The sequence below is a fragment of the Nelusetta ayraudi genome, unplaced genomic scaffold (assembly GCF_046127955.1).
Source record: "Nelusetta ayraudi isolate G7.1 ecotype Tasmania unplaced genomic scaffold, CSIRO-AGI_Nayr_v1 ptg000127l, whole genome shotgun sequence".
In the NCBI taxonomy this organism is placed as follows: Eukaryota; Metazoa; Chordata; class Actinopteri; order Tetraodontiformes; family Monacanthidae; genus Nelusetta; species Nelusetta ayraudi.
In genome coordinates this window covers 663,610-687,639 of record NW_027466177.1, presented here as the reverse complement: position 1 = coordinate 687,639, position 24,030 = coordinate 663,610, and the positions used below count along the sequence as shown (strand labels likewise).

Sequence of the window (24,030 nt, the reverse complement as noted above, 5' to 3'; positions counted from 1 at the left end):
ATACGCTACATTTTTTTCTTAGTGTCATGGCGCAGCGGTAACGTAGGTGCAGTTCCCAGGACCTTCCCGACGGGAGTCTGCGCGTTCCTCCGATGTGAAAACACGCACTCGTTACACTCTGCATAACACGAGGGGCAAGTTGAGAAGCAGAGTTAAGAGTGCGAGTGCAGCTGGTTGTTTGTCTCTCTGCATGGCCCCTGCGATTAAACTGCCAAGTCGTCCGAGGTGTAGCCCCGCCCCCCCCACCCCCTCTAGACGAGCTGGGATCGGCTCCGGCAGGAGATGAGCGGTGATACGAGACGGACGGATGCAATTTTTTCCCTCTCCATATTTGTGCATTCACTCATCTCCCATTGCCATGGGTTCAGATGCCAGTCAGCACCAGCGACGCATTCTTTTGAAAATGATGTTTCTCCTCCGTCTCTATTGTGTCAATTGCAGCCGGGCGGACCCTTTATGCCCCCCCGCCCCCTCTTCACACCCACGGCATTCCGACCGCGAGGTAAACATCTGCCCTTGCGTTGCGTCCGCATGAGGACATCAAATCATTACGGCGCTGTAATGAGTTGGGCCCGGTCGGTAGCGGCTTCATTAGAGCGCCAGTGCGCTTCCTTCTCCCTCATGTGGTCCAGCCGTGTGTCAAGAGCGAGGATGGCGGGTGGGGGAGGGGGTCGGGTGGGGGCTACAAAAGCGTTTGGGGGGCGGGGGAGGGGCCTCTGCAGACGGCACTTTTATTGCGGTGGCTGGAATTCCGCACTCAGCCAAGGTTACCAACGGCAACGTGCGGGCAAACCGGGCTGCCTTTGTAGCCTGGAGGTCTCTGGCAGAGTTGCCTCCCCGTCGGACGGGACCGAGGAATTCCAACGCCGCAAATTTCCGAATGCACATGGGAGCAGCCCGTCATTTTGACATTTTGACGTCAGCGACGTGACGATGTCACCCTCACTCGTTAACAACGCCGGGGGGGAACGTCGCCGCCCTGCTGGACTGCGATTGGCCGATGGAAGCCGTCGATCGCGGGCGAACCGAACCTCAGAATCATTCTGGTTCATCGGTCCAGGTGTTCTGTCAGATTACTTTGTCCCTTGTGTTGCCACCGTTTGTTTCTTTTACTGGTTTGGACCAAGGAATCTTCAGTCGCGTGTTTTTCTTCTTGTCACGGAAGAAACATGCAAACGAGGAACGTGGACGCGGCATAGAAATAAGATTGTACCGTTCCAAACAAACACTCACTGTCATGTTATTTTTACGACCAGTTGGTTTCGGTAAAGTGAGACCCAAAACAAACCCCCCCCCCCCCGCGTTATTGTTTTAGTGGAAGGCCGTTGGATGGATGGATGGAGCTTTTGATGTCAAGCGCCCTCACGGTTCTGGATGATTCAACGCCGGCCCCCCGCAACCGAGACGCTCAACTGGCTCTGGCGGCGGCGTTGCGTTTAACAAGCGGGGCGGGTGCGGGCGACCTTGCCGAGCTCCCGTTTCCTGCCCCGGTTTCCCGCACGTGCACGCCGCGTTGTCCGACGCAGTCAGCGCAATAGCGAGCGCGCAAGGTCGTAATCCATTTCCCCTTCCTCCGACGTGAATGCGGCGCCCTTCACGTGCTCGCCCGGTGAAAGCTCCGTCGTGCACTTCGTTTCGTCCTCCTCCTCCTCCACCGCCTCCTCCTCCTCCTCCGACCGGACGTGTCAACCGGGCCGTGACGGAGCAAACCCGCTGCTGTGCCAGCGCGTTCCTCCATCCTTCACACCCAACCAAACGTCACGTGTCAAGGTGAGGGCTCGGCGTGGCGTGGCAGGGGTCTGCCAGCTCCGCTCAAAGGTTTTTGGAGGGCAAAAAGGTTCCGTTTTGAATGACGCGGATTGAAAGCAATGCAAGAGGGACTTTCCTTTCGACTGAGATCAGCGATGCTGGTGGTGCTCGGGTCGTAGAGCGACAAAGCTTGTTGACTGATTAAAAAGCCTTGAATAGGGCTTAGAATTTCTCTCTTGACTTCCTCAAGCCCTCCCCCCCCACCTCCCCGAGTACTTTTTCAAGGTCTAGTCCGCCTTACATGCGAAGCTTTTGTCGAGGGCTCCGCACGCACGCGGCCAATTTTTGAGATGAAAATGACTTTGCGGCGGGCCACAAAAGCCTGATTGACGAGCTCAGCTCTTTTTCTTTCTCATTCGTTTTAATTCTCAAGATGGGAACGGCGAGATAAGGACCCCACGGCCGCCCTTGCCCGGCTCAGACTTTAATTGTTTATTGTCCTGGTAATTTATCCGGTCAAATAGTCTTAATAAAGTGCCTGCCGAGGCTGAATTGACTCTCCCGGCGGCGTGAAATGAGAAATGACTGGCCGGAAAGGAAGTGAGGAGATTGTGAAGACTGTGAGCGTGAGCGAGAGAGGTGAAAGAGGAAAGAAGAGGACACCTGCTGGAGGTGTCAGCGGGAGTGATTCATATCCCGGGCACATTGATAGGTATTCAAGGTATGCAAGGTGTGCCGGTGAGACTCCCACCTTCTCTCTCACGCACGTGGACGCCTGCGAGCGTTCCACGTGCAACCGGAAGGCCGGAAGACTTGAAATTGTGTTCATGCGCGTCTGAATTTTGCTGATAAGATGCGTCGAAGGGCCTTTTGTCCCCTGACTTCCTCTCATTCTGTGTCTCCATGCGTTTTCGTGGGGAAATCACAGCGGCTGCAAACGTTAGTGCGCACACTGGTGCTCCGTTAGCCTCTTGCTAAAGAACTCTGAAGGTCCTTACACACCGGGAGGCGAATAATTTGCTTTTTTTTTAAAAAAAAAAAAACTCTTGAAATCAATGCAACCTTCCACACCGGCAGAGAATTTATGTTTAAGTTATTTTTTTCGCTTTTGTGTCAAATTTTTCCAGAGGCGAAAAGTCGAACGGCCTCTGACCAATCAAAATGTGACCAGTCGATGGTCGACTCCATTGTTTCTCCTTCAAACTTTATTCCCGTAGCGAATTTTAGACGCATGTTCGCCTCGCGCTAGATGTGTACAGGAAAAAATTTGCTGGTGAAAATTTGGATCTTTGCGTCGTTTGTTGCCCGGTGTGTAAGGACCTTGAGGGCGAAAAAGTGGAGGAAGAACTCAGTACTTTTCAGCTGTTTCATTCACACAGCCTAGAGATTGTGTGTTGTTTTTGCGACGGCTGACAGACCGGGGGCGCTCCTCCGCCACCTGAAGGGAAGGTTGTGAGTTTGAGCTTCTGGACACTCGTAGCCGAGATGTTTCGGGAAGGATCCGAAGGGAATCGGGGAGGGGGAAACTGAGATTTGAGGGAAAGCAGAGCGCCCTGCGATGCAAATTTCACGAGCGCGCATGCAGGCACACGCACCACGGCCGTAAATAGCTAATCCTCGACAGCCCGACGGGCCTCGGCACGGCGTTCCAGGTGCGACCACGGAGAGTTTTGACCCTCTCAAACGGCTTTAACTCACGTCCACGGGAGGGGTTTTTTTTTCCACTCGTCCCGGCGCTCTAATCCAACTTTAATGAGTTTTTCCCCTTCCCGCGGCAAAAGGGACGGCGTGAGACTGGCTCACCTCGCTGATAGCCTGGCAACCCCTGCGGCCACCCCCCCCCCCCAGGGTTAATACTTCAACCCGAGCGGATGCCGGGCCGCCCTCAGGTCAAAGCAACCCCCAACCTCCACGCCGGACAGAGGAGAGAGTAGCGGGTGCAGAGAAATGACCTCGGGGCTTGTGGGAATCTCCGTCTGATCTCGTGGCAGGTGTGTTGCGGGGCGTGTCAGCGCTGATGGAAAGCTCCGCCGCCGCTCTAAATGGGACTGTCAAGGTGAACAAAGGGGCATTAAGGTGGAGGGAGGAAGCTCTGAGACAAAGTGGCGTCTTCCCGGCTTGGGTCGCCTGTTAATGAGCAAGAGTGGTGTCCGTGGTTTTACCTCAACTCACAGTTTGTGTTTTGTGAATAACGGCCAGTCACTCAGCCATACACACTGATTGATTTGGGATTGCAGGCTGGATTAGTACACCAGCATCTAAGTAGAAAGACGAAATAATGACGCCACTTCCTGTGTGATCATACACAGTAAAGAAAACCTAGTTTGTTAGTTTGTCTTTGGTCCTTGACGCCTGCCAGTGAGATTATTGTTGTTGAGATGGACATTTGAGATGGACCTTCGTCTTTTCATTCTGCTGACTTAAATTGTTTTGTGTTTTGATTTGCAGCCATCATGTACGTGATGGGCGCCCTGGGCCCGGCGGCTGGCTACCTCCTGGGAGGCGTCCTCATCGGCTTCTACGTCGACCCCAAAACGGTGGTGAACATCGACCAGAGCGACCCTCGCTTCGTCGGCAACTGGTAAACGCCGGCGCCCGAGCTCTCTCAATTCGATCTCGTCCAATCCCCGGGCTTGCTTCCTCACAACCCCCGCCTCCTCGCAGGTGGAGCGGCTTCCTGCTGTGCGCCATCGCCATGCTCCTGGTCATCTTCCCCATGTTCGCCTTCCCCAAGAAGCTGCCGCCGCGCCACAAGAAGCGCAAGTCGAAGAAGGCCGGCTCGCCCGGCGACGAGTCCAGCGACGACGACGTGATGAAGGAGAAGTCGGGCGGCAAGAGCCAGAACGTCTCCTCCTCCATGGGCTTCGGGAAGGACATCAAGGGTGAGGAGGAGCTCCGGTAGCCGGCAGCTAGCGACCGACGACAATGACGGCGCAACGAAACGGACAACAATCGGGCCGGCCCATTGATCGGTGATGCAATGTCGCACGCGCACGCTCGACCTCCGTCGGCGGTAATTCACCGTAAACAGGGCTGGATTAGCCAGCGCGGCTTGTAATGCTCCAGCCGGAACATATTGCTATTGATTGAATTTGGAACGAGCGCTCGCTCAGCAGAGGGAAAAAGCGCATCGCGATGCACCAGGAACCACCCCACCCCCCCCCCCGCCAGGCCCCGGTCATTCCCAGTTTCATCTCTCACTGCCTTTTTTTCGGCAAAAAAAAAGAACCCCCCACCCCCCCGGGTGCTGGAATCTCCAACCCCTCCTCTAATGAGCTCTCGGGAGGGGTGAGGGGTGCAGGAGGTAGGTGGGTGTGTGTGTGTGGGGGGGGGGAGGATGGAGGGGGGTGGCTCGGAATCGCTCACATTTCTCCTGGCCAGGAGCTAGCGGCACTCTGCGGCAGAGCGACCATGCGTCACACCGCTCACACACTCACAAAATAACACAATAAAGTCGAGCTTGAATTTGCATTTAGATGGGCGGAGTACCGGCGCGGACACGGCGAGAGATGAACCACTGAACTGTTCAGCGAGTCGTTTGTTGTGTTTGTCGAGGGAGCAAATTCAAGTTTCTTGGAATCGCCAACAAAACCTAAAAATATTCCAACGGTGAGAAACAACGATTTGTTCTTTGTTCTTTAATCGAATCCCTATTTTTCATTCTGCGATGTAGTTTGTCCTAATAGAGTTGCCGTAAGACCCCAGGACAGATTCTGTAGTCCGGACTGATTCTGTACCTACACCGGTTCATGCTGGTGTAGCAGCCTGACGCCATTAATCACACACAAAAAAAAAAAGAATGCTGCGTATTTAGCCCTTTGTTTACAGCAAAACCACTCTATTTGACTTCTGCCTGAATGATAGTTTTTTTTTTTGTGCTTCCAACGTATTTTGGAAGGTTACAAGAAAGGTGGCCGTGAAGCACCATTGTGAGGTGTTCCCTATGTGACATCACAAGGGGTTCTTTCTCTTTTTTTTTTTTTTAAGCATAGAGCAAGCGCAAGAAGCAAATGGCGCCCTCGTCTCCTCTCTGGAAGGTCGTCGGCTTCGAGACACGCGGTCGAATGAAAGCGTTGCCGCTGCAATGTGGAGCCTTTAAAGTCGAGTCCAGCCAGGACGGATGAGCAACTGCCGTCGCATCCAAAGCATTTTCAATCAACAGGTGTCAACCCCCCGGTCCGCCTCTTATTATCCGGTATGCTACTCAGCCATCTGCCAGGCAGTCGAAATTACAATCCGTTATGGCACGTGGCATCGGATGGCGCCGTTTAAAATACAGAGCACAAGTGAGGACGTGAGTCCCTGCACGCACGGAGGAAGCAGGAACGTCCCAGTAAGACGGAGCTGGAAGGAGCGTTTGCGCCATCAATCGAGTCAGCAAATCATTTTGCATGCATGTGTTTGCCAGTGTTTGCGTGTCCTGAGCCAGTGGTCGGCCTGATTGAGACAGCAGCTGCCTTCAGACCCTCAGCAGGAGCCGGCCCGGGGCCATCTGTCCCCCCTGCCCCCCCCCCCGACTCCGCCTCCGGACGAGAATACAGCCTCAGCGCGGCGGGAGTGAAATAATTAGCGTGGCGGGTTTTTTTTTTTTTTCTATCGCTGCCGTTTGATCGGAGATAAAAGTGGCAGACGCTCCCTCCACCCCACCTACAGCGGGATTAGTGGAATTGCCCCCCCCCCCCAACGCCCTCCAATCGTAGCGCGACGTTTGGGCCGGCCCCATGATAACCTCTGCAATAAAAGGCAATAATAATCCACTTAGCGTACTTAGCATACTGCGTTTTCTTTTCTTTTCTCCGTGTCCCTCGCTCGCTTTGAGGTGGCTTCGCATGTGATCGCACATGACGCTGAGAAACTTCAAGTCAGTCGGTGCCGGACCGACTGGGAAGTCGGACCAAGTCGCCCCTGATCAAAGACTCAAGTTCTTTTTCTTTTTTTTAATCGGACCAAATTGTCTGAATGTCACCAGAGGCGATAGGAGAGAAGAATGCCCATACTAAACACTTACTTACTAAACGTGTGAAATTATTTTGGCGAGGGGTTTAGTAATCAATTTTGTCTTCTCAGTTGGTTTTAAAATGAATCACAACGGAACAGCACAACGGCCTGCATCGTCCTCGGGAGCTGTCAACCACAATCGCAGCAAGCAGAGCAAGCAAAGTTTTTTGCTCCCGAGATCTCAGTTCTGTCTTTTTGGCTGCGTGTTTGTCGAGCCAAAGCGGCCTGGAGGCTCCCAGGAGGCTCCCAGGAGACACACGGTGTTTCCTCTCTTTGTTTCGTCTCGTCAGACGGGTAGAACGTTCAAAGCTTCTCCGTCCAACCTGCAAGAAATAGTCTCTTTGTTTTCTCTGTCAAAGAAAATCAAATGCTCTCACAGGCCACTATGTTAGGTGACGTGTTCAACCAGCAGTTCAATGCGTCCTGGCCAGGAGACGTGTGTGTGTGACGGCTAGCTCAGGTTGAAAGTGTCACAAATGGAGTAAAAAAAAAAATGTTTTAAATCTGAAAAGACATGGTTTATTTATATCCAGTCTTCACTGTGATCTCGGTGACATCTCCCCTGTGTGTGTGTGTGTGTGTGTGTGTGTGTGTGTGTGTGTGTGTGTGTGTGTGTGTGTGTGTGTGTGTGTGTGTGTGTGTGTGTGTGTGTGTGTGTGTGTGTGTGTGTGACACACACTCTCATCTGGCATTTGGACAGATGACTCTGCTGTGTGTTTTCCCTGAATGCGGGAGGGAGGGGGAGACATTTGTCAGCTCGTGTGAAGAGTCGAGGGCAGAGCGGCTCTGCTCTGCTCTGCTCTGCTCTGCCTAGCAACAGCGGCGCACTTACAGTCCGACCACGTGACCTGACGGCCGCCGCCACCGGCTAAATGACTCGGAGCGGGACGCCACGAAGGGCACGGCCGCCCTCGACGTGACGGAGCGAGGATGTGACGGCCGTGCTCCGGCGGGCGTCGCAGCAAAGATGCACATCATCGACACATTTACGTTGCTGCCTTTGCACGACAGGGGTCGCGTAACCCCTCGAACCCCGCCAGCGTCCGCGCGGAACCCGGAGGAGATCGAGACGACGGGTTCCGTTTCTCGGCTGTGCTTTCCATCTTCCGCCTTTTACAATTGCAGAACGATCCATAACGTGAGAGCTTATTGAGCGACCAGTCGGGTTTGCTACTGCTGTGTTTGCTTTCTTTAACAATCTGATGGTGCCATCCTCTCTGCTAAAAACCGCTGCGTCTGCAGCAGCTGCAGCAGCAGCAGCGAACCCCTTCCAGCAGCGGCCCAGACGCGCAGTCACTTCCTGTTTATCTTTTTCATGTGTTTTTTTTTTCCCCCTTCTGGGGCCTCTGAGGGCAGCGAGCAGCAGGCGCCGCCTGGTTTTGTCTCAATTAAAAGCAAAACGGATTGGTTGCGGAGTCCGTTAAAAAAATAAATAAATAAACGCTCTCGACGGGAGGTTGTCGAGGCAGATTTTTACTGAGATAACACAATTAAAGCGGCCATCCAGCCGCGGTTTGGAGTTAATTACATGCGTGTGCCGTCTTCCTCCTCAGATCTCCCCAAAGCGGCGCTGCGCATCCTCAGCAACATGACCTTCCTGTTCGTCAGCCTGTCCTACACGGCCGAGTGCGCCATCGTCACCGCCTTCATCACCTTCATCCCCAAGTTCATCGAGTCGCAGTTCGGCATTCCCGCCTCCAACGCCAGCATATACACCGGTAAGTAACTGCGATTTTCAACCCTAACCTGTACGATGAGATGGTGTCAACGCGACTGACAACGGGCCACAGCTAATTTCTGTCTTTCTGATCTGAGATCTGTTCGAGGCTTCTCATACTTACAGAACGATCCTTTAAAAAAAAAATAGAGCGTTATTGAGAACGAGCGCACAAATGTTTACTCGAGTCATCATGACCTTGGGCGGTCGGCACAGTCTGCCAGCACACACATGGTGATTCACCGTCGGCGGGGGAGGCCAAGCCGTTGACTCACGGGAGCCTCGCTTGGGCCTCTCGGTCAGCCGTCGGCTGCGGCGGCGGCGGCGTCTTCGCGGTGCGGCGCGCGGTGCGAGCGTCGGACTCATTCATCAGAACACGGCAGAAGAGGAAGTCCACAGTGTAGCGGGTGCGCTGGCGCGTCGCGCTTTCAGCTGCCCAAGCCAGAACGTCCAACTGACATGAATATTACAGCAGCAATTAAAGAGCCACTTCAGTCTGAAAGCAGACGGCTGTCAGAGAGGTCTGCTGGTTAACATATGGTCACACACACACACACACACACACACACACACACACACACAATACCACCGCCTCATCCCTTCTGCCTGTTGCCAGGATACAAAGGGCAGCGGGTGGCGCGGGTTGCCATGGTTACCCATAGGATGCCAGGCTGCAGGGATGTGATGTAGCCTTGAGAGATGGAGGAGGGTGGGGGGGGGGGGGAGGAGGAGGAGGCTCCTGCTTCCTCAGGGCAGCCAGATGGACGGACCAAACGTGACATTTCACGTTGTGCGAACCCGCGACTGATCTTTTCGCAACAGGGCCGGCTGGCGGGGATGAAAGCCGGCCCTTTGCAGCAGCAGCATCAATAGATTATTGAAATTATTGAATTGAATTGAATTGTGTGTCCTACAAAATAAATGTGCCCGCACACTACCAGTCAGACGTTTGGACGCACCTTCTCATGCAATGGGCTTTTCTTTTTATTGTAATGACTGTTTACATAGATTCTCACTTAAGGGATCAAAACAATGATTTGACAGTGAACAATGGTCATTTATATTCTTTGTGACTTTATGGAGTCACATGAAAACAAGTCTGAATCTAAAGCACAACACAAGCAACTTGACACTAAATGAAAAATCTCCTCATGAAGTCATTACCGGGTTTGCCGTGAGATAAACTGCATCATCAGCTTTAGGCTTCGCGGATCCTTCAGGTTTATCGGACTGAGTTAGACCGATACCGATACGTGCAATGCTGCGCTTTCCGGTGCGAGTTTGAAATTTAAAAAAAAAATGGCCCGACATCGCCTGAAGTGCATTCGTGAGCGGGGATGCTAATGTGCTGAGCGGCGCGACGGACAAAAGCCTTAAATGGGAGAGCGGCGAGAGCCACTCAGGCTCCAGTTAAGGGAGATTCTGAGCTGCGCGAGGAGCAAATTGTTTTCTCCACTTCTTGAAGGCGCGCGCGCGGCCCCTTAAATATAAACCCGAGGACCGAAACTGTGAAGAGCGGTCTTGGAGAGCGGCTATTTACTTGAAAGAAAAGCAAAAATGCATCGGGGGGGAAATGGATCAACGCCAAGCGCGCTCGCCTTCCTTAAATTCGCGGAAACGCCGCCGCAGCGCAGATTCTGTCGTTCGGCTCGTTGTTCGCAAAGTGGCTTTTAATCAGACGTTCTTGCCCTCGCAAGGGTTTTTTTTGGGGTTTTTTTTTTTTTTCTTTCCCGGGGCCTCGCACCTGCCGCCCGCCGCCCCGTTTAATCTCTCGGTGAACCCGGTGGGATGATGAAGGATTCATTCCATCAAAGCGGTGAAGGAGAAGCGGAACATCTGCATGACTCTGGTGATTCTTGCCGGGAGAAAAAAATCAAGAAATAAATGAATAAATAAATAAAGCGCCCGTGCCTTTCTGTCACTCGCACGTGCACACATGTGTAATCCGGCTGACAGCCTGGGGTTTTAGCTGAGCATTCCGCCTCGTCTCCGGCTGAGATGTACATTCATCACGACCCCGTTGACCTCCCCGGGCTCGCTCGCCCGCAGCCCGGCTGGCGTCTGCGTCGATGACGCTTCTTTTTTTTTTTTCCCCCTCCCGTCCTGCCGGCGGCCGCGCTCGCCTCTCTTCCCTTCGCGCCGTCAATTAAAGCAGAAGCGGACGAGCGGCGGCACGTGTGCTGGTCGCCTATGGCGCCGCCCAGTCACCTTGATCAAGGTCGCCGTCTCCCCCCGGTCTGGTCGCGCTCCTGAGGTTATTTTTACTTTGCGGGAGTCACGTTGAAGTTCAGTCTTTGCCTCTCTCTGGAAACACGTGACGCGTCGGGGTCATTGGCGACGTGGTGCTAACCGGCCACGCTTCCTCTGGCGTCCCCCCCCGCAGGTCTCATCATCGTGCCCAGCGCCGGCGTGGGCATCGTGCTGGGGGGCTACATCATCAAGAAGCTGAAGCTGGGCGCCAGGGAGTCGGCCAAGCTGGCCATGATCTGCAGCGGCGTGTCGCTCCTCTGCTTCTCCACGCTCTTCATCGTGGGCTGCGAGAGCATCAACCTGGGAGGCATCAACATACCGTACACCACTGGGTAAGTCGGCATTCAGCCTCCCAGCGCGTTTGTGTGTCTGCGATGAAGTGGTGCGCCGTGGTTTTCCTCGAAAACCATTCAGAAGTTTGGGATCGCTGACCCGTTTCTGCATGTGTCGATGTTTCCGATTTTTCGGACTTGAACTGGTGATCGATCTCTGGACTCACAGCCCGGCTCCTGACCTCTGAGCTGTTTGTCCTTGACAGAGCAAAGCTCTCCTGGACCATATATCTTTCTGTATCTATCAGACAAAATAGTTTGAAATAAAAATCCTTGGGTGGAAAAAGCAATCACTGCCTCTGGTAAGACTTGAAGTGGTGATCCTGGTGTTTGGAGCCCATGCCCATGTCCTCTGAGCTATACATCCCAGTTCTTCCCAGTTCTTCCCAGTTCACGGTGAGGTTCTCCTGCTGCCTTTGTCCTTCTCTTCTGGCAAAACTCCGTCGTTGACTCGCACCGAGCCGTCATGCTTTGCGAATGACTAATTGGCGGCACTGGCGCCTGCCCTCTTTTGGCTTCCGTAATGATTCACTCTGTCACCTCTATTTCTGAACAGTCAGTCCGTGTGTCGGGCAACTCGAGCGCCTTCAGAGGGGCCGAGTGAGTGGCCTGACTGTAGCCGTGGTGGGAATATTAGCTCGTTAACAGCGCCATCCTGGAAAGTTTTTTTGGTCTGATCCCTTTGAGTTTATGGTGGAAAGCGTCCGCTTAAAGAAGCTGTGGGAGAGCCTTCTTTGTGAACGGCCTTGCTTATCCCCGACCGTGTTACACCCGCGCGAGGAATTTCTCGGCCCGAGCCCACCCTTTGTGCGGCTCGCCGGTCTAGACTTGGCCGGAGACGCCGGTCGCTGATGAAAGTGTAAACGGCGTGTGAAATAAAGGCCGTGCAGCGATCAGTGACCGCTGAACACTGATCTAAACTCTGAAACCAATTCCACGCCGATAAGCGCGCAAATAGCCCGGTGTCCACAAGGTGGCACTGTCGTTTAATAATACGATCACAGATAAGTCTTGAATTAAAACGATTTAATTTGCCACGGCGAAGATTTTTACTGAATTACTTTTCAGTCGACATGACCTACATGTTATTTTCTCGCGCGCGCGCACACACACACACACACACACACACACACACACACTGTCTCGCGCACGCCGTGTGGAATGTCAGGCTCCAGTGTGATCCCTCTGTCACAGCAATCCACTGTCGCATCACCTCAAACGTGTGATTAGAATCCATCCGTTCTGAAACGAGGCATCCCGTCAGTGTTGACTTTGTATGTATGTGTGTGCGCGCGCGCGCGTGTGTGTGTGTGCGTGTGTACGCGCACTTGCTGTGATGTTTGGCTCTGGCTCGGCACGAAGCCTCCCAGAGAAAACGCGCGGCTCGCTTCACTGCTCCAGGTTTTAGTCGCAGCAGGCCAGAGTCCTGTTTGGCTTGGAGCGACTGTTCCCACACTGCCTGACAAGTCACTTCCTCTGACCTCCCTCACACACACACACACACACACTCCAACGCCCGTCCTTCTATATAATCACACATCGCACAGGCCGGATTAGAGCTAATTAAAAGGCTCTTGTCCAGGAGATTTAGAACAAAACACATCGCCTGAAGATTAACAGACTCTTTTTTTTTTTTTCTTACTCATTAAACAGTTTAATGTTCTCGCGCTCAGCGGGCTCCAACTGAGCAAATATAAGATGGCGGTGTGACGTTTCACCGCCAGGTCTAACCCTTCACGGTGGAACGCGGTGGACGCTACTCGATGGATCCACACTTTTGTGTTTGTTTGTTTGTCTGCAGCAGAAAAACCCGGAACTCTGCAATCTTCCATCGATCACTTTTATTTGGTGAGCGCGGGCCGATCGTGGCCTCAGTCTCAGTTCTCTTTGCTGACGGGAACCTCCGCCGCCGTGTGTTTGCAAGCCGGACTTCGGCTGTATCGAGGAGAAATTTGAGTCAGCGTGACCTTTCTGTCAACTCATAGCAGCAGCGTGGCCGTTCTCCCCTGACCCCCTGGCACCGGCTAAGCGTTTTTCACGCTGCTCACTGGAATTATTGTGTCACGAAATAAAAATCCCACCTATAGCAAGAACCGGCTGGGTCCGGAGTTTTTCCTCGGGGCGTTCTTCAAGCGCTCGTGTTGATTTTGTTCCCCGCTGTGCCTCCGCAGCCCGACGCTGACGATGACTCACCGGAATCTGACGGGCAGCTGCAACGTCAACTGCGGCTGCAGGATCCACGAGTACGCTCCCGTGTGCGGCTCCGACGGCATCACCTACTTCAACCCGTGTCTGGCCGGATGCAGCACCGTGGGCAACGACAGCAACGGGGTGAATATGAACACAAAATCGCAGCTCGGTGTTTCCCTGAGAAAAAAAAAAAAGGAAAAGAAAAGAAAATCACTGCAGTTACAGAGAGCAAAAGCGCGAAGAGTTCTTGCTTTGCACACCAGATGCAGCCCTTGTCTGGATTGAGGACAAAAACACTTTCCTGCCTCCTTTATTGTCATACTTCCTGCACTTAGGACCCCAAATTTGTCGCTCTAAACACACTCAATGACTCAAATCAGGCTTTCAAGCACCTCCTACACGCACTCAAATGGCTCATAGGAAGGTCATGGAGTGGTCCAATCAAGACTCCGTCACTAACCCGGTTCCCTGTGTGTGTGTGTGTGTGTGTGTGTGTGGCCGACAGATAAGGAACTACACCGACTGCGGCTGCGTGCAGAGCCGGCAGGTCATCACGCCGCCCTCCAGTGGCCAGGTCAACCAGCTGCAGCTGGTCATCGTCAAGACCTACCTGAATGAGAACGGCTACGCCGTTTCGGGGAAGTGCGACCGCACCTGCAACACCCTCATCCCCTTCCTGGTCTTCCTCTTCATCGTCACCCTCATCACGGCCTGCGCCCAGCCCTCCGCCATCATCGTCACGCTCAGGTGAGGGGGAGGCGCCTCTCGCAATTTCGCCGCCTTCTTTGCCGCAGTCCGCCAACACCCGCCGCTGTCCATCTCCCCCCTCAGGTCCGTGGACGAGCAGGAGAGGCCCTTTGCTCTCGGGATGCAGTTTGTCTTGCTCAGAACTCTTGGTAAGCCAAATTATTTTTGGATCAATAAATAAGTAAATAAATAAATAGGAGTGGGGTGAAAAAAACAACATTAAAAACAAATTATAAAAGCGTCGGCAGCCGCCCTCATTTAAATTTCCGAGGCTTTTTATCAGCTTCTCCGTAATTGATTTATGTAAAAGATTCTGTTGCGGTGCTGTGCAGTGCAGAGAAATTGGAGAAAATCAGCCCATTAGTATGCCAGTAGTTTTTGCAGACAGGGAAGCGTCTGCTGGGTTCTTAATCATTCAAGTTGATTCAAAAACACAGTACGCAACAATCAATTAGGATCATTTTTCAAATTCATGTTTCCAGAGCTACCCCTTTATCATTCCGCTCACCGCTACCAGTTTTGATCGCCTGCTCTTTCGAGCTTGGTGAAATGGCGCCATCCTGTGTCGAAATGGTGGTACTACATCGCAATAAACAATGAAATGTATTTTTGTCTCATCTCATGCGATCTTAATAATTTATGACGGAGAACAACAATTATTAAATGGACACAAAAGCTCCTACATCAACGTACTAGCGCTCTATAAATCAGTTATTTAGATCAACTGTACAAAGGCAGAAGTACATTAAGATGCCGATTGATCAGTAATTAGTGGTGGGACGTGACTTTAAACAAAAAAAATCTAATGAATTATGACCTTTTGTAATTAATGAATTAATCGTAATGAATTGTATTTTAATTGCGTAGCAATATTTGAGTTGGTGGCGACTCTGCTTGGTTGTATTTGGTGATCTGATGTTTTTGTTAGCTCCGGTGCTAGTACTAGTTTGCTACGTGTTTTGTGGTGGAATGGAAACTCTTTGGGGGCACAGTTTGCACAGAACAGCGCTGTTATCCAGGCTTCCACTCCACTGCTTTTTAAATGTAAATTTACCATCCAACGAGCTAAGAAAGGCACGTTATCGCCCAAAACTACTCCGTCTTCCGCTTGTCTGACGTCACTCGGTGCGACGCTATAATCGGTATTACCAGAAACTTGCGATTTGAGAAACGTTCTGTGTTATCTAGAGTATAAAATAAAATGTTTTTTTGTTTGTTTGTTTTCTTTTAACACTGTCGTGTAATGGTCAAATTAGCAAGCTAAAGTCCCGGCCCTATCATTGACATATTTTTCTGTCCAACCAGCCTACATCCCCACGCCCATCTACTTTGGCGCCGTCATCGACACCACCTGCATGCTGTGGCAGCAGGACTGCGGCGTGCACGGCTCCTGCTGGGAGTACGACGTCACCTCCTTCCGCTTCGTGTACTTCGGCCTGGCCGCCAGCCTCAAGTTCGTGGGCTTCGTCTTCATCTTCCTCACCTGGTACTCCATCAAGCACAAGGAAGAGCGGGCCGAGCGCTGGCGCCAGCGCCTGCCGCCGCTGGGCACCGTCAGCGACCTCATCTGCCACGTGGGCGGCCACAAGAGCCACGCCCGCACGCGCTCCTGCCCCGTCTTCATCCCGCCCCGGTCCGACCCGCCGGCGGCCACCGCCACCGCCCTCCTGCTGGACCGGGGCCACAGCAGCCTCAGCTGCCCCGGCAACTCCCTCAAAGCAATAACGCCTCCCATCCTGCTGCCTCATCAGCACAGAGGCTCCGCCCACGTCTGAGAGCCGCCGCCGCCGCCGCCAACGCCAATCGTGACACGTGCCTTCCTGTTTGTCCTTCTGCACCGAGATCGGACCGAATGGGCAGGGACGCCAGGTGCGCCCACCGTCTTTTTTTTTTTAAGGGCTGCTCGTTGTTTTAGGCAAAAGGGGCGGATGATCCGTTACTCTGAACATATCATCAGCTGGAAAAGCCACGGCAGGAGGCCAGGACCCCCCCCACCCCCCTGCGCGCTAACAGAAGGCGTGGACAATGTAAACACATGACAACGGTGCTAGTGTTAAAGGGCAGGACGTGACGACCTCCGTGCGGACAGACGGGACGTCATCCACCGCAGCATCCGAAGCACAAAGTGACAAACCTGTACTATGCAAGATCCAGTGTACAGCGCCACCTGGAAACAAAAAAACAAACTCTCCTCTCCTCCGCTCAGTTCACACACGCCGGGCGCCGTCACCGCAGGTTCTCTCCGACATCCCGTTTGTTCGTCCGCCTCGTATTAATCTCGCCATTCCACCCCGTTGGACCCGAAGCCTCCACGCGTTATTTATAGATTTCCAGAAAACAGCAAAGCGGTGGGATTTGGTGTCTGTTTTGTGTGTGTGTGTTTGTTTTAATCCTTTCATCTCTTTTATGCCTTTCTTTTCCATAACAGTGCCTCACAGGCCGATCCCGGCCAGTCCAGTCATGTACGGGGAGTGTGGTTGTTAAAAATTTTTGTTAAAAAAGCCAGTCGCCGTCGTCTCGGGGTTTTGAGAGGCCCGGGCGCCGCCGCCACCGTCAGTTGCCGTCGGCCTTCAGTTTCCCAGAAACGGGCCGCCTGTATTCTTTTTCTCGCCTTGGCAGAGTAACCATGTAGCTGACCGCCGGCGGGCACGCACAGCGCAGTGTTTCAGCCGCAGTCTTTTCAGTCCACAGGAAATGTAATATTTAATCACGTTAAAGTGTGCCATGGTCAGCCTGTCGCTTTCACAGGCTGGCCATGGCAAAGTAGGAAAACCCTTCTGTGATAATGTGCTGAAACTACTGTCTACTGTCCATGAATGTGATTCTCCTCTTCTTCTCTTTTTTTTCATTTCTTACGCTAAACTGGAAATTTCAAAGGAAAACGCGTGTGGGGGAAACTGCTGTAAAGTGAAAGGATGCATCTCTTTGGCTTTAATGATTAACATCCCCCGTGGGTTTTTTTTTGTTTTTTTCCAAAGGTCATCACATGTACATAGTCGTGATCCAGAAGTCCAGGCTTTAGTCGTGCAGCAGGCAGTTGCTGTGTGTGTGTGTGTGTGTGTGTGTGTGTGTGTGTGTGTGTGTGTGTGTGTGTGTGTGTGTGTGTGTGTGTGTGTGTGTTAGGGGAGCCCTCTAGTGGTCAATCAATGATGCTGTTTGCCAGGCCTGCTCAGCTGAAAGGGGCCTTCTTGGTTTCAAGGCTGATGAATGAGCTGCATCACTGCTTTGGCCATCTCAACAGCCTGAGCAAAACCCTCCTCGATCTGCCGTCGGGCTCATTTCGTCCAGGGGCGTTGTTGGCCGAGTCTACTTAAGTTTCAGTACAAGCCATGAATTGGACCGAGTCGAAACCAGGTGCTGATTTGAACTGCACGAGCCTTACCTGACCTTAAAAGACGTGTCTAATGTTCTTTGAGCGCGGGCTCATTTCGTGTTGTTTTTTTTCCTACGTGGCTGGAGAAATGGAAGAGGTCACGATGAGGCTTTTCCTTGTTATAAATAATAATAATTATGATGATAATTTAAATTGATTTAAAAAAAAAAAGAAGCTTTGTTCGGTAGTAGATATATAAGGACACTTCAAAAAAAAAGTAAATGTGTTACATATTTTAATTTTTTTTCTTTTTAAACGAGTTTATGATAAAAGGGGGATGCAAGTTCCACTAAAAGTACAGTATTTTATATCTTGATGAGTACCATTTTGTTTTCAGTAGTAAGCAAAGAATTCGATGCAGTGAAATACATTTAAAGGTTTTCAGCCAAGACTCGCGGTTTGCTGCTGAGCTGCGGCAGCAGACGGGCGGTCATGCCAGTGATTATATTTGATAGGCACCTGAAACTCATAAGTGACCATTTGTGTAAATATTTGGTAGAGCAAACGAAGTGTATTATCCAGCTCACACATAGTTAGACGCATATTTATGAACTAACCCGTGGGATTGTAGCTAAAAATTGAAAAAAAAAAAAAAAAAAAAAAAAAAACGATTAAAGCTGCAAAAAAGAAGCAGAAAGCTGGGAGGTTCTCTCCCCCCTCTCTCTCGGTGCCTGAACAGTGTTACAACATGAGAAAGGGTGTATTTTGTCATGTGGGAATGGGGTTGACTTACTGCAATGCATTCTTTTTTTCTTCCTGTGACGATAAAAATCATACTGTACAACTCAGAACGCCCCTCTTCGAAGATTTTCGAACCTTCCTCTGGAGCGCTGCGCTGCTCAAAGAGTCGCAAATACAAATTTGTTCTGCCTGGAATTTCGTTGTTTGACAAAAACTAAGTTTGTCAAACGTTGTTTGACAAGTCGTAATGGCTGAGAAGCGACAAACAGCGCTCTCCAGTGGGGAAGGTTGGACAATCATCCAAAAATTGCTATAACTACCATTACACACATGAAATGCAGGGGTGTCTGCCTTTACTGTACTACAGCTCAACTGTAGTTAGCTTTAACACATTTTACTTTCATCAGTGTTTGATCTGAAAGTGTTTTTTTTTTTTCCCTTTTCTCCTGGACAGATCAGAACCAGTACTTTAAAAGTTGTTGCTATTGTTCTGCAGGAGCAAAAGTCAAATAATGTTTGTGAACTTTTGGTTTACAAATGCCTCCAATACTTGATTTATCATTAAAATGAGAAAAATAAATCACTTGTGTCATTTTTTTTATTATTTATTTATTTATTCTTGTAAAAATGATTTACATACATCCAGGAAAAGTCCAGTGGGTTTCTTTAAATAATCAGACAGACCATGGATTCTGCATTTAATTATGTATGTTATATATGTATATATAAACTTAAATATGTTACACACATCACTTAACTGAGTATGACAAAAAACACATTTCTAAATAACTTACATTAAAAACACACCACTATAATATCTGCAGTGGCTATCGATGTTTATCGCGAAAGTGTAATGGAAACACTTATTTCGCGTTTACGCGTCACCGGACGTGACGTACCGGGGACACGTGACCAGTTCACTTCAAGTGAAAATGGCGCGGTGTTTTTTCTTTTTAACTTTATTGAACAAGTAAAATGTACATGAGATAAATGTACGGAGCTGTCTAGGTTATCCATAAAGAAAATAATGTGACTTAGCTCAAAGTTTGGAATGTCATTAATTTTAAGTGAAATCCGCCGTTCAATGGAAACGCCTGCGAATCGCAATTGGACTTTGTCGAAATTTGTTTAAAAAATAGCGGTTTTAATAAAAACCCTATTTTTAAAATGTCGACAATTTGCCCAGAGGCCGACAACCACAACATTTATTTTGTTCAAATGCTTGTATTGCTCCTAAAAAAAAAATACAACGCTATCATCTGACAGGATGCAGTGCGATATTAAACCTCGCTTTAGCGGAAAAACTGTAATGGAAACGCAGCTGCATTTTCCCAACACGGCGCAGTGTAGTTGTCGTTCGTAAACCAGCGCTGTCAACGTCACGTTAACTTACCCGACTCCTCGTCCACCAGCTTTCATGAGACGTTGCCTGTAGCCAATTGCCCGTGTTTGCCTCCAAGAGAGTCTGGCTGCAGGACCTGCACCGGTGGGACCCGCCGGCACTGAGAGGTGCACCTGCACTGATGAAGCTGTAATTCTTCATTGAAAATCTCTGGTCACCGTCACTTCCGCCTCAGCCCAAGTCTCCACTTGGTGATTCCGCAATACCATCGATTATGGAGTTCTTGCGCCGAGACCGACCCTCCAGATGTTCCATTTTGTAGAAGTCATTCTGGGTTGAATTACGACGCTCTGCTTGTTTAACGCTTTCCTTTTTTAATGTCATCGACTTCTTTTTTTGTCTAAATTGCAGGCTTGTTTTGATATCTCGTAACTCTCTCTCTGGATAATGTATCTTGTCTTGAGTTGGTTGAGTCCATAATGTCTCTCACAAAGCCTCTCAAGGTGTCGCTTTTGTTGTTGTAGCAAGGCTAAAAGCGTCTCCTTCTGCTTGTTGAAGCAATTCGCTTACCTGTGAAAGAGGCACAAACTCCTCCGTCTTGGCCTCGGCACCTTTGCCTCTTGTGAAATGTAAAGGCCTTATCTTATCTTTGTTTCTTCTCTGCTTTATTGTGTTATATATTTTCCCCTCTTTTTTTTATTCCCAAGATGCAACACAAAGCTGCCTATCCCCACAAAAAAAGAAATAATTGAAAAGACTGACATTAACAAAAAATAAATATATATTTTTTCCAGGAAGACATTTGACAAGGCACAGTTATGGTTTTGCAAGACTATTTAACAAATCAATACATTTTTCACCTACCTTACAAAGTGAGTTCGTGAATGTCAACTATTTGAGAGCAATTTTGTACTGAACTCACAAATTTGACAGCGTTCTAATCGTTGTACATAGCGTAGTAACAGTGACAAACATGGCAGTAAGACATAACAGCTATTGCAAGCCATTAGAAGGGCAAATGAAAAAGTAGGAACAGAAAATAATATCTTTAAAAAAAAAAAACATTCATCATCGGCATATTGTATTCAAGAAAACACATAGAGTCGCTACAGGAAAATTCTTTGTGTTGTAAATTAAAAAAAAAAAAAAAAAAAGAGCCCAGGTCAGGAATCCCAGAATGTGAAGATCAACCATGTCAAGCAGGTAAATAGTATCAGTGTGGACAAGCATGCGATCAGCGCCAGCCACTGAAATGAACAGGGTGCCATAGAAGTTTTACTCTGCTCAGCCGTCGTTGGCACAGTCTCCAAGGTTTTGATCCTGGAGCGGGGCGACTGGGAGGAGGCTGATTGTCAGGACGGTGGCTTTCGGGCTTTCCTCATTTTCTTGAGCTTTTCTTGTCTCACTGTGTCTCCTTCCAGAGAGGACAGCTCAGAGACCCGGTGGACGAATGAGCGCGGGGCCCCGGCCACCGGGTCCGGATAGGACTGGACTGCGGACACAACAATGCTCCCTTTAACTTAACGGCTGATCACTGAGATGAGATAATTGAAATACATTGGTATTTGCTTAACTGATTAGCAAGAGCACTTGATCTGTTTCACTTGTACTGGGTGGGATTTCAGAGTACTTAAAACGAGGAGCGTGTTGTTTTTGCACTTCGACCGTCGGATATTTAAAAAAATCGTTAACTCACCGCTATTGTTGTCTTTAACAGTCAGGAGGTTGTAGGTTGGGTAGTTCACCTTGGGCCTGCAGAATAGTGGACAAGCACAATACACAGACAGATCAATTATAATAGTTTATTTGGCCTTAAAAACAGGCTTTACAGGGGCAATGCACAACTCAAAAACTCAAAAATAAATCAGGGAAGGTGTGCAAGTAGATTTTTTTTTTTTTTTCCAATTTTATCCAACAGCCGTTGGATCAAAACATTTGCTTCCTTAGTGATTCGGTACCTGTCAAGCTTGCAGTTCTCAACGAGGATGGTGTTTCTGCCATTCAGGACTAAACTGGAGGGATAAAACAGGGCCGGGCTTGTGTTCAGGTCACATCTGTCAGAGCAGCTGTTGGACAGAAGGCGAGAGATAATGGGGACGATAACAGTGGACGTGTGAAAAGATGACCACAACAACTCTATAAGGTCGTCATTTGTCACAAATCCAAACTGTGGTGAGAGCCATGCAGTCTCCGTTGAAACATAGAAGCACGTCGGTGTCACGCGCGGTGACGACGGATGAATTGGCAGGCGCCAAAGTGTGTGAACCCTCCCCCTGTGTGATGGCAACTTTCCTTCACGAGGCAGCGACTCGGTCTAATGACTGCAATAGGCCTGCTTGACTTCAACAGAGTGCGGCTACAAACGAGAGACATGACATGGCACGGGTTACCCCAGGATGGGGGGGTGCCTCATCGGTGTGTGGGAAAGGTCCTTGGAGAAGGGATGCAGCGTGCCACGTCTGAGGACGTGGTAGTCTCTCGGCAACGGCGGAATCGCGGTCGGGTGCCTCTCGAGCCTCATGCCTGGAAAACAATTCAACATTTAGCCAATCAAAACCAAAACATAGGGGGGGGGGGGGGGGGGGGGGGGACAACAATTGATCTATTGACAAAAAGGAAAAATGGGGGTCAGGAAGGTGCAGAAGCTTCGGGTCAACAACCAGTTTTCAATGATGTTTCCGATTGTAACATCGGATCCATGAAATGTGACCGTCGAGCGGCTAAAATTTGGAAAGTCTGCTTTAACCGTTGCAATCTTGGCTTGCAATCTTTGGTGCCGTGCAAATAACATTGGATTCGACTTGATTTTGATTCACTTCGTCGTCATAGCGACTAAAATATTGCCGTGGCAAATCGAAACGTTTCGCTGGCGCTGTATCTAGTCGTATTATTTAAACGACAGCGCCATCTTCTGCACGCCAGGCTACATTTCAAGGACAAACTACAAATTCAATGTAAATTCCATTTCACGTCCTTCAAGTTCGGGAATTAATGCGACAAAAGAAAAAAAAAATTGTTTGAAATAACGTTTTGTTTCGAAATAACTTCAATGTGCCTCTTACATTTCTTATCAAAGAGAAAGTGCCTCCCACAAATGTCCTTTTCCGGTACAAATTCTGACGCCACTGTGTCATCTCTGGCTAAATCAGGTGACCTACACAGAAATATGAAAAGAGTAGAGAACCACCTACGCTATCACAATCTCAGCGGAATAAAATACACATCGGAAAATTGACAAAAACTAAAACAAAAAAAAAAACTAAAACAAAACAAAACAGTCATGCAAAGATTGCAATATGAGATGCGTCACTCCCCGCTGTAGCTCACCGTTCATCTATGACGCCGAAGGCTTTCCAGTCCCTGGCCACTACAACAGAGAGACAGGCAGCGTTAAAGCGTGCACACGCGCGTCGAGCTGCACACGCACGCGAAGCACGCGTACTCACTGCCCAAAGGTTGTATTAATGGATGCCTCCCCCTGATGTAGGTCGTTGGCCTCAGCACGGTGCCCATCCTGATGTTCCTGTCGGCTGGATATCCGGCAGCATCAGGGCCGCGCTGGCTGCTTCCGGCCGATGTTGAAGGCGCCGCGGCGGGTAGAGACGCGTTGAGCTGGAGGGTCATCGTCGGAGCTGCCATAGGATGAACGATTGCAAAGTGGAACGGCTGATTTGTCCCGCACGGACTACGACGTCATCGCAGCGGTGTGTACAGTAGCGCGCGACTCATCCCCACAGCTGCACCGCTAAACCAGAAAGCCCTCCGCTGGCAATGCTAATGGAGTCGCTGCGTCACCATGGCAACAGGCTTCCACCAGGTCCGTTATACTAGACGGGTGACTTGAACGAGTTGTGCGATGGTGTTACATGGTGTTACATGGTTCAGCCTCCTTCTTGTTAATCAGTCCGACCCTGTGCTCCTGTTTCCTGTCCCACAGGTGGAGCTGCGTAGCGTTCAGGACCTAATAAAGAGGGGGAGGTGATTACAGCCCTCCCTCACTTTTTGATTGATTCACCGTCCAGCATCAGCAGAAGCCTTACTTCTGTGTATTTGTACTTTTTTCCAATTTCTTCTTTTCTGGTGGGCTCAGTAGTTCAGTTTTCGTGGCTTAATTTCTCTTCGGTTTAGGGTTCAGTTGGCAATAGTTGGGCAATAGTGGCTCTTTCTTTTTGTTACTTTTGGCTGGTCACCAGCATTTGGTTATGTTTTTGGGGTAGATTTGGGAGTTTTCTTAAGTTGGTCACATTATTTATCTTGCCTCTAAAATAAAAAGGTATTTTCATTTGCAACTTTTGGCCCATTTACTGTGTTTGAGCTCGTTGGGTGCGAGCTGTTTATGGGGTTGCAACATATGGCATGGCAAATACATTGTGTGGACACAGTTTCAACATTTAAAAATTATTTTCCAACAGGCATTGGTAACACACCAGGATCACCTTATTTTCTTTTAAAGGATCCTCCTGCCTACACATTGCGTAGATCACCAAGTCTCAACAAAATGCATGACATCTATGTGACTTTGGGAAATTCCCTTCATGCAGTTTTCACTAGTTAAATACATTTTTTTATAACCTGCTGCTGCTGTTATTTGCACCATTTAGCACTTCCTTTCTGAACTTACCTTCAGAACCTGTCATCAGTCATGAGTAAG

General features: G+C 49.9%; 2 protein-coding genes across 2 annotated transcripts in view; one reads left to right on the top strand and one right to left on the bottom strand.

The window, feature by feature from the left end:
* Positions 1-16,470, top strand: part of slco5a1 (solute carrier organic anion transporter family member 5A1) — a 29,574-nt gene extending 13,104 nt beyond the window's left edge. The window contains exons 3-10 of the mRNA XM_076050363.1: positions 4,198-4,330; positions 4,414-4,631; positions 8,301-8,465; positions 10,848-11,046; positions 13,218-13,377; positions 13,742-13,983; positions 14,068-14,132; positions 15,289-16,470. Coding sequence (XP_075906478.1) covers positions 4,198-4,330; positions 4,414-4,631; positions 8,301-8,465; positions 10,848-11,046; positions 13,218-13,377; positions 13,742-13,983; positions 14,068-14,132; positions 15,289-15,758 — 1,652 coding nt within the window. The 3' untranslated portion in view covers positions 15,759-16,470. The remainder of the gene's footprint in view (positions 1-4,197; positions 4,331-4,413; positions 4,632-8,300; positions 8,466-10,847; positions 11,047-13,217; positions 13,378-13,741; positions 13,984-14,067; positions 14,133-15,288) is intronic.
* Positions 16,471-20,137: 3,667 nt separating this feature from the next.
* cunh8orf89 (chromosome unknown C8orf89 homolog) lies at positions 20,138-23,205 on the bottom strand. The gene is made up of 7 exons (XM_076050463.1): positions 22,826-23,205; positions 22,707-22,746; positions 22,442-22,533; positions 21,770-21,902; positions 21,338-21,445; positions 21,076-21,131; positions 20,138-20,871 (listed from the first exon to the last, which is right to left on the bottom strand). Exons 1-7 carry the CDS (start codon positions 23,016-23,018, stop codon positions 20,732-20,734), a joined length of 762 nt encoding a protein of 253 aa, XP_075906578.1. The 5' UTR covers positions 23,019-23,205; the 3' UTR covers positions 20,138-20,731.
* Positions 23,206-24,030: the final 825 nt, after the last annotated feature.

Excerpts from the sequence above, each read along its gene's own strand:
- cunh8orf89 (XM_076050463.1), bottom strand. The coding sequence starts at position 23,018 with ATGGCAGCTCCGACGATGACCCTCCAGCTCAACGCGTCTCTACCCGCC. Across the intron at positions 22,534-22,706 it reads TTCGGCGTCATAGATGAACG|GTCACCTGATTTAGCCAGAG; the intron begins GTGAGCTACAGC and ends ATTTCTGTGTAG. Across the intron at positions 21,132-21,337 it reads GAGAACTGCAAGCTTGACAG|GCCCAAGGTGAACTACCCAA; the intron begins GTACCGAATCAC and ends ACTATTCTGCAG.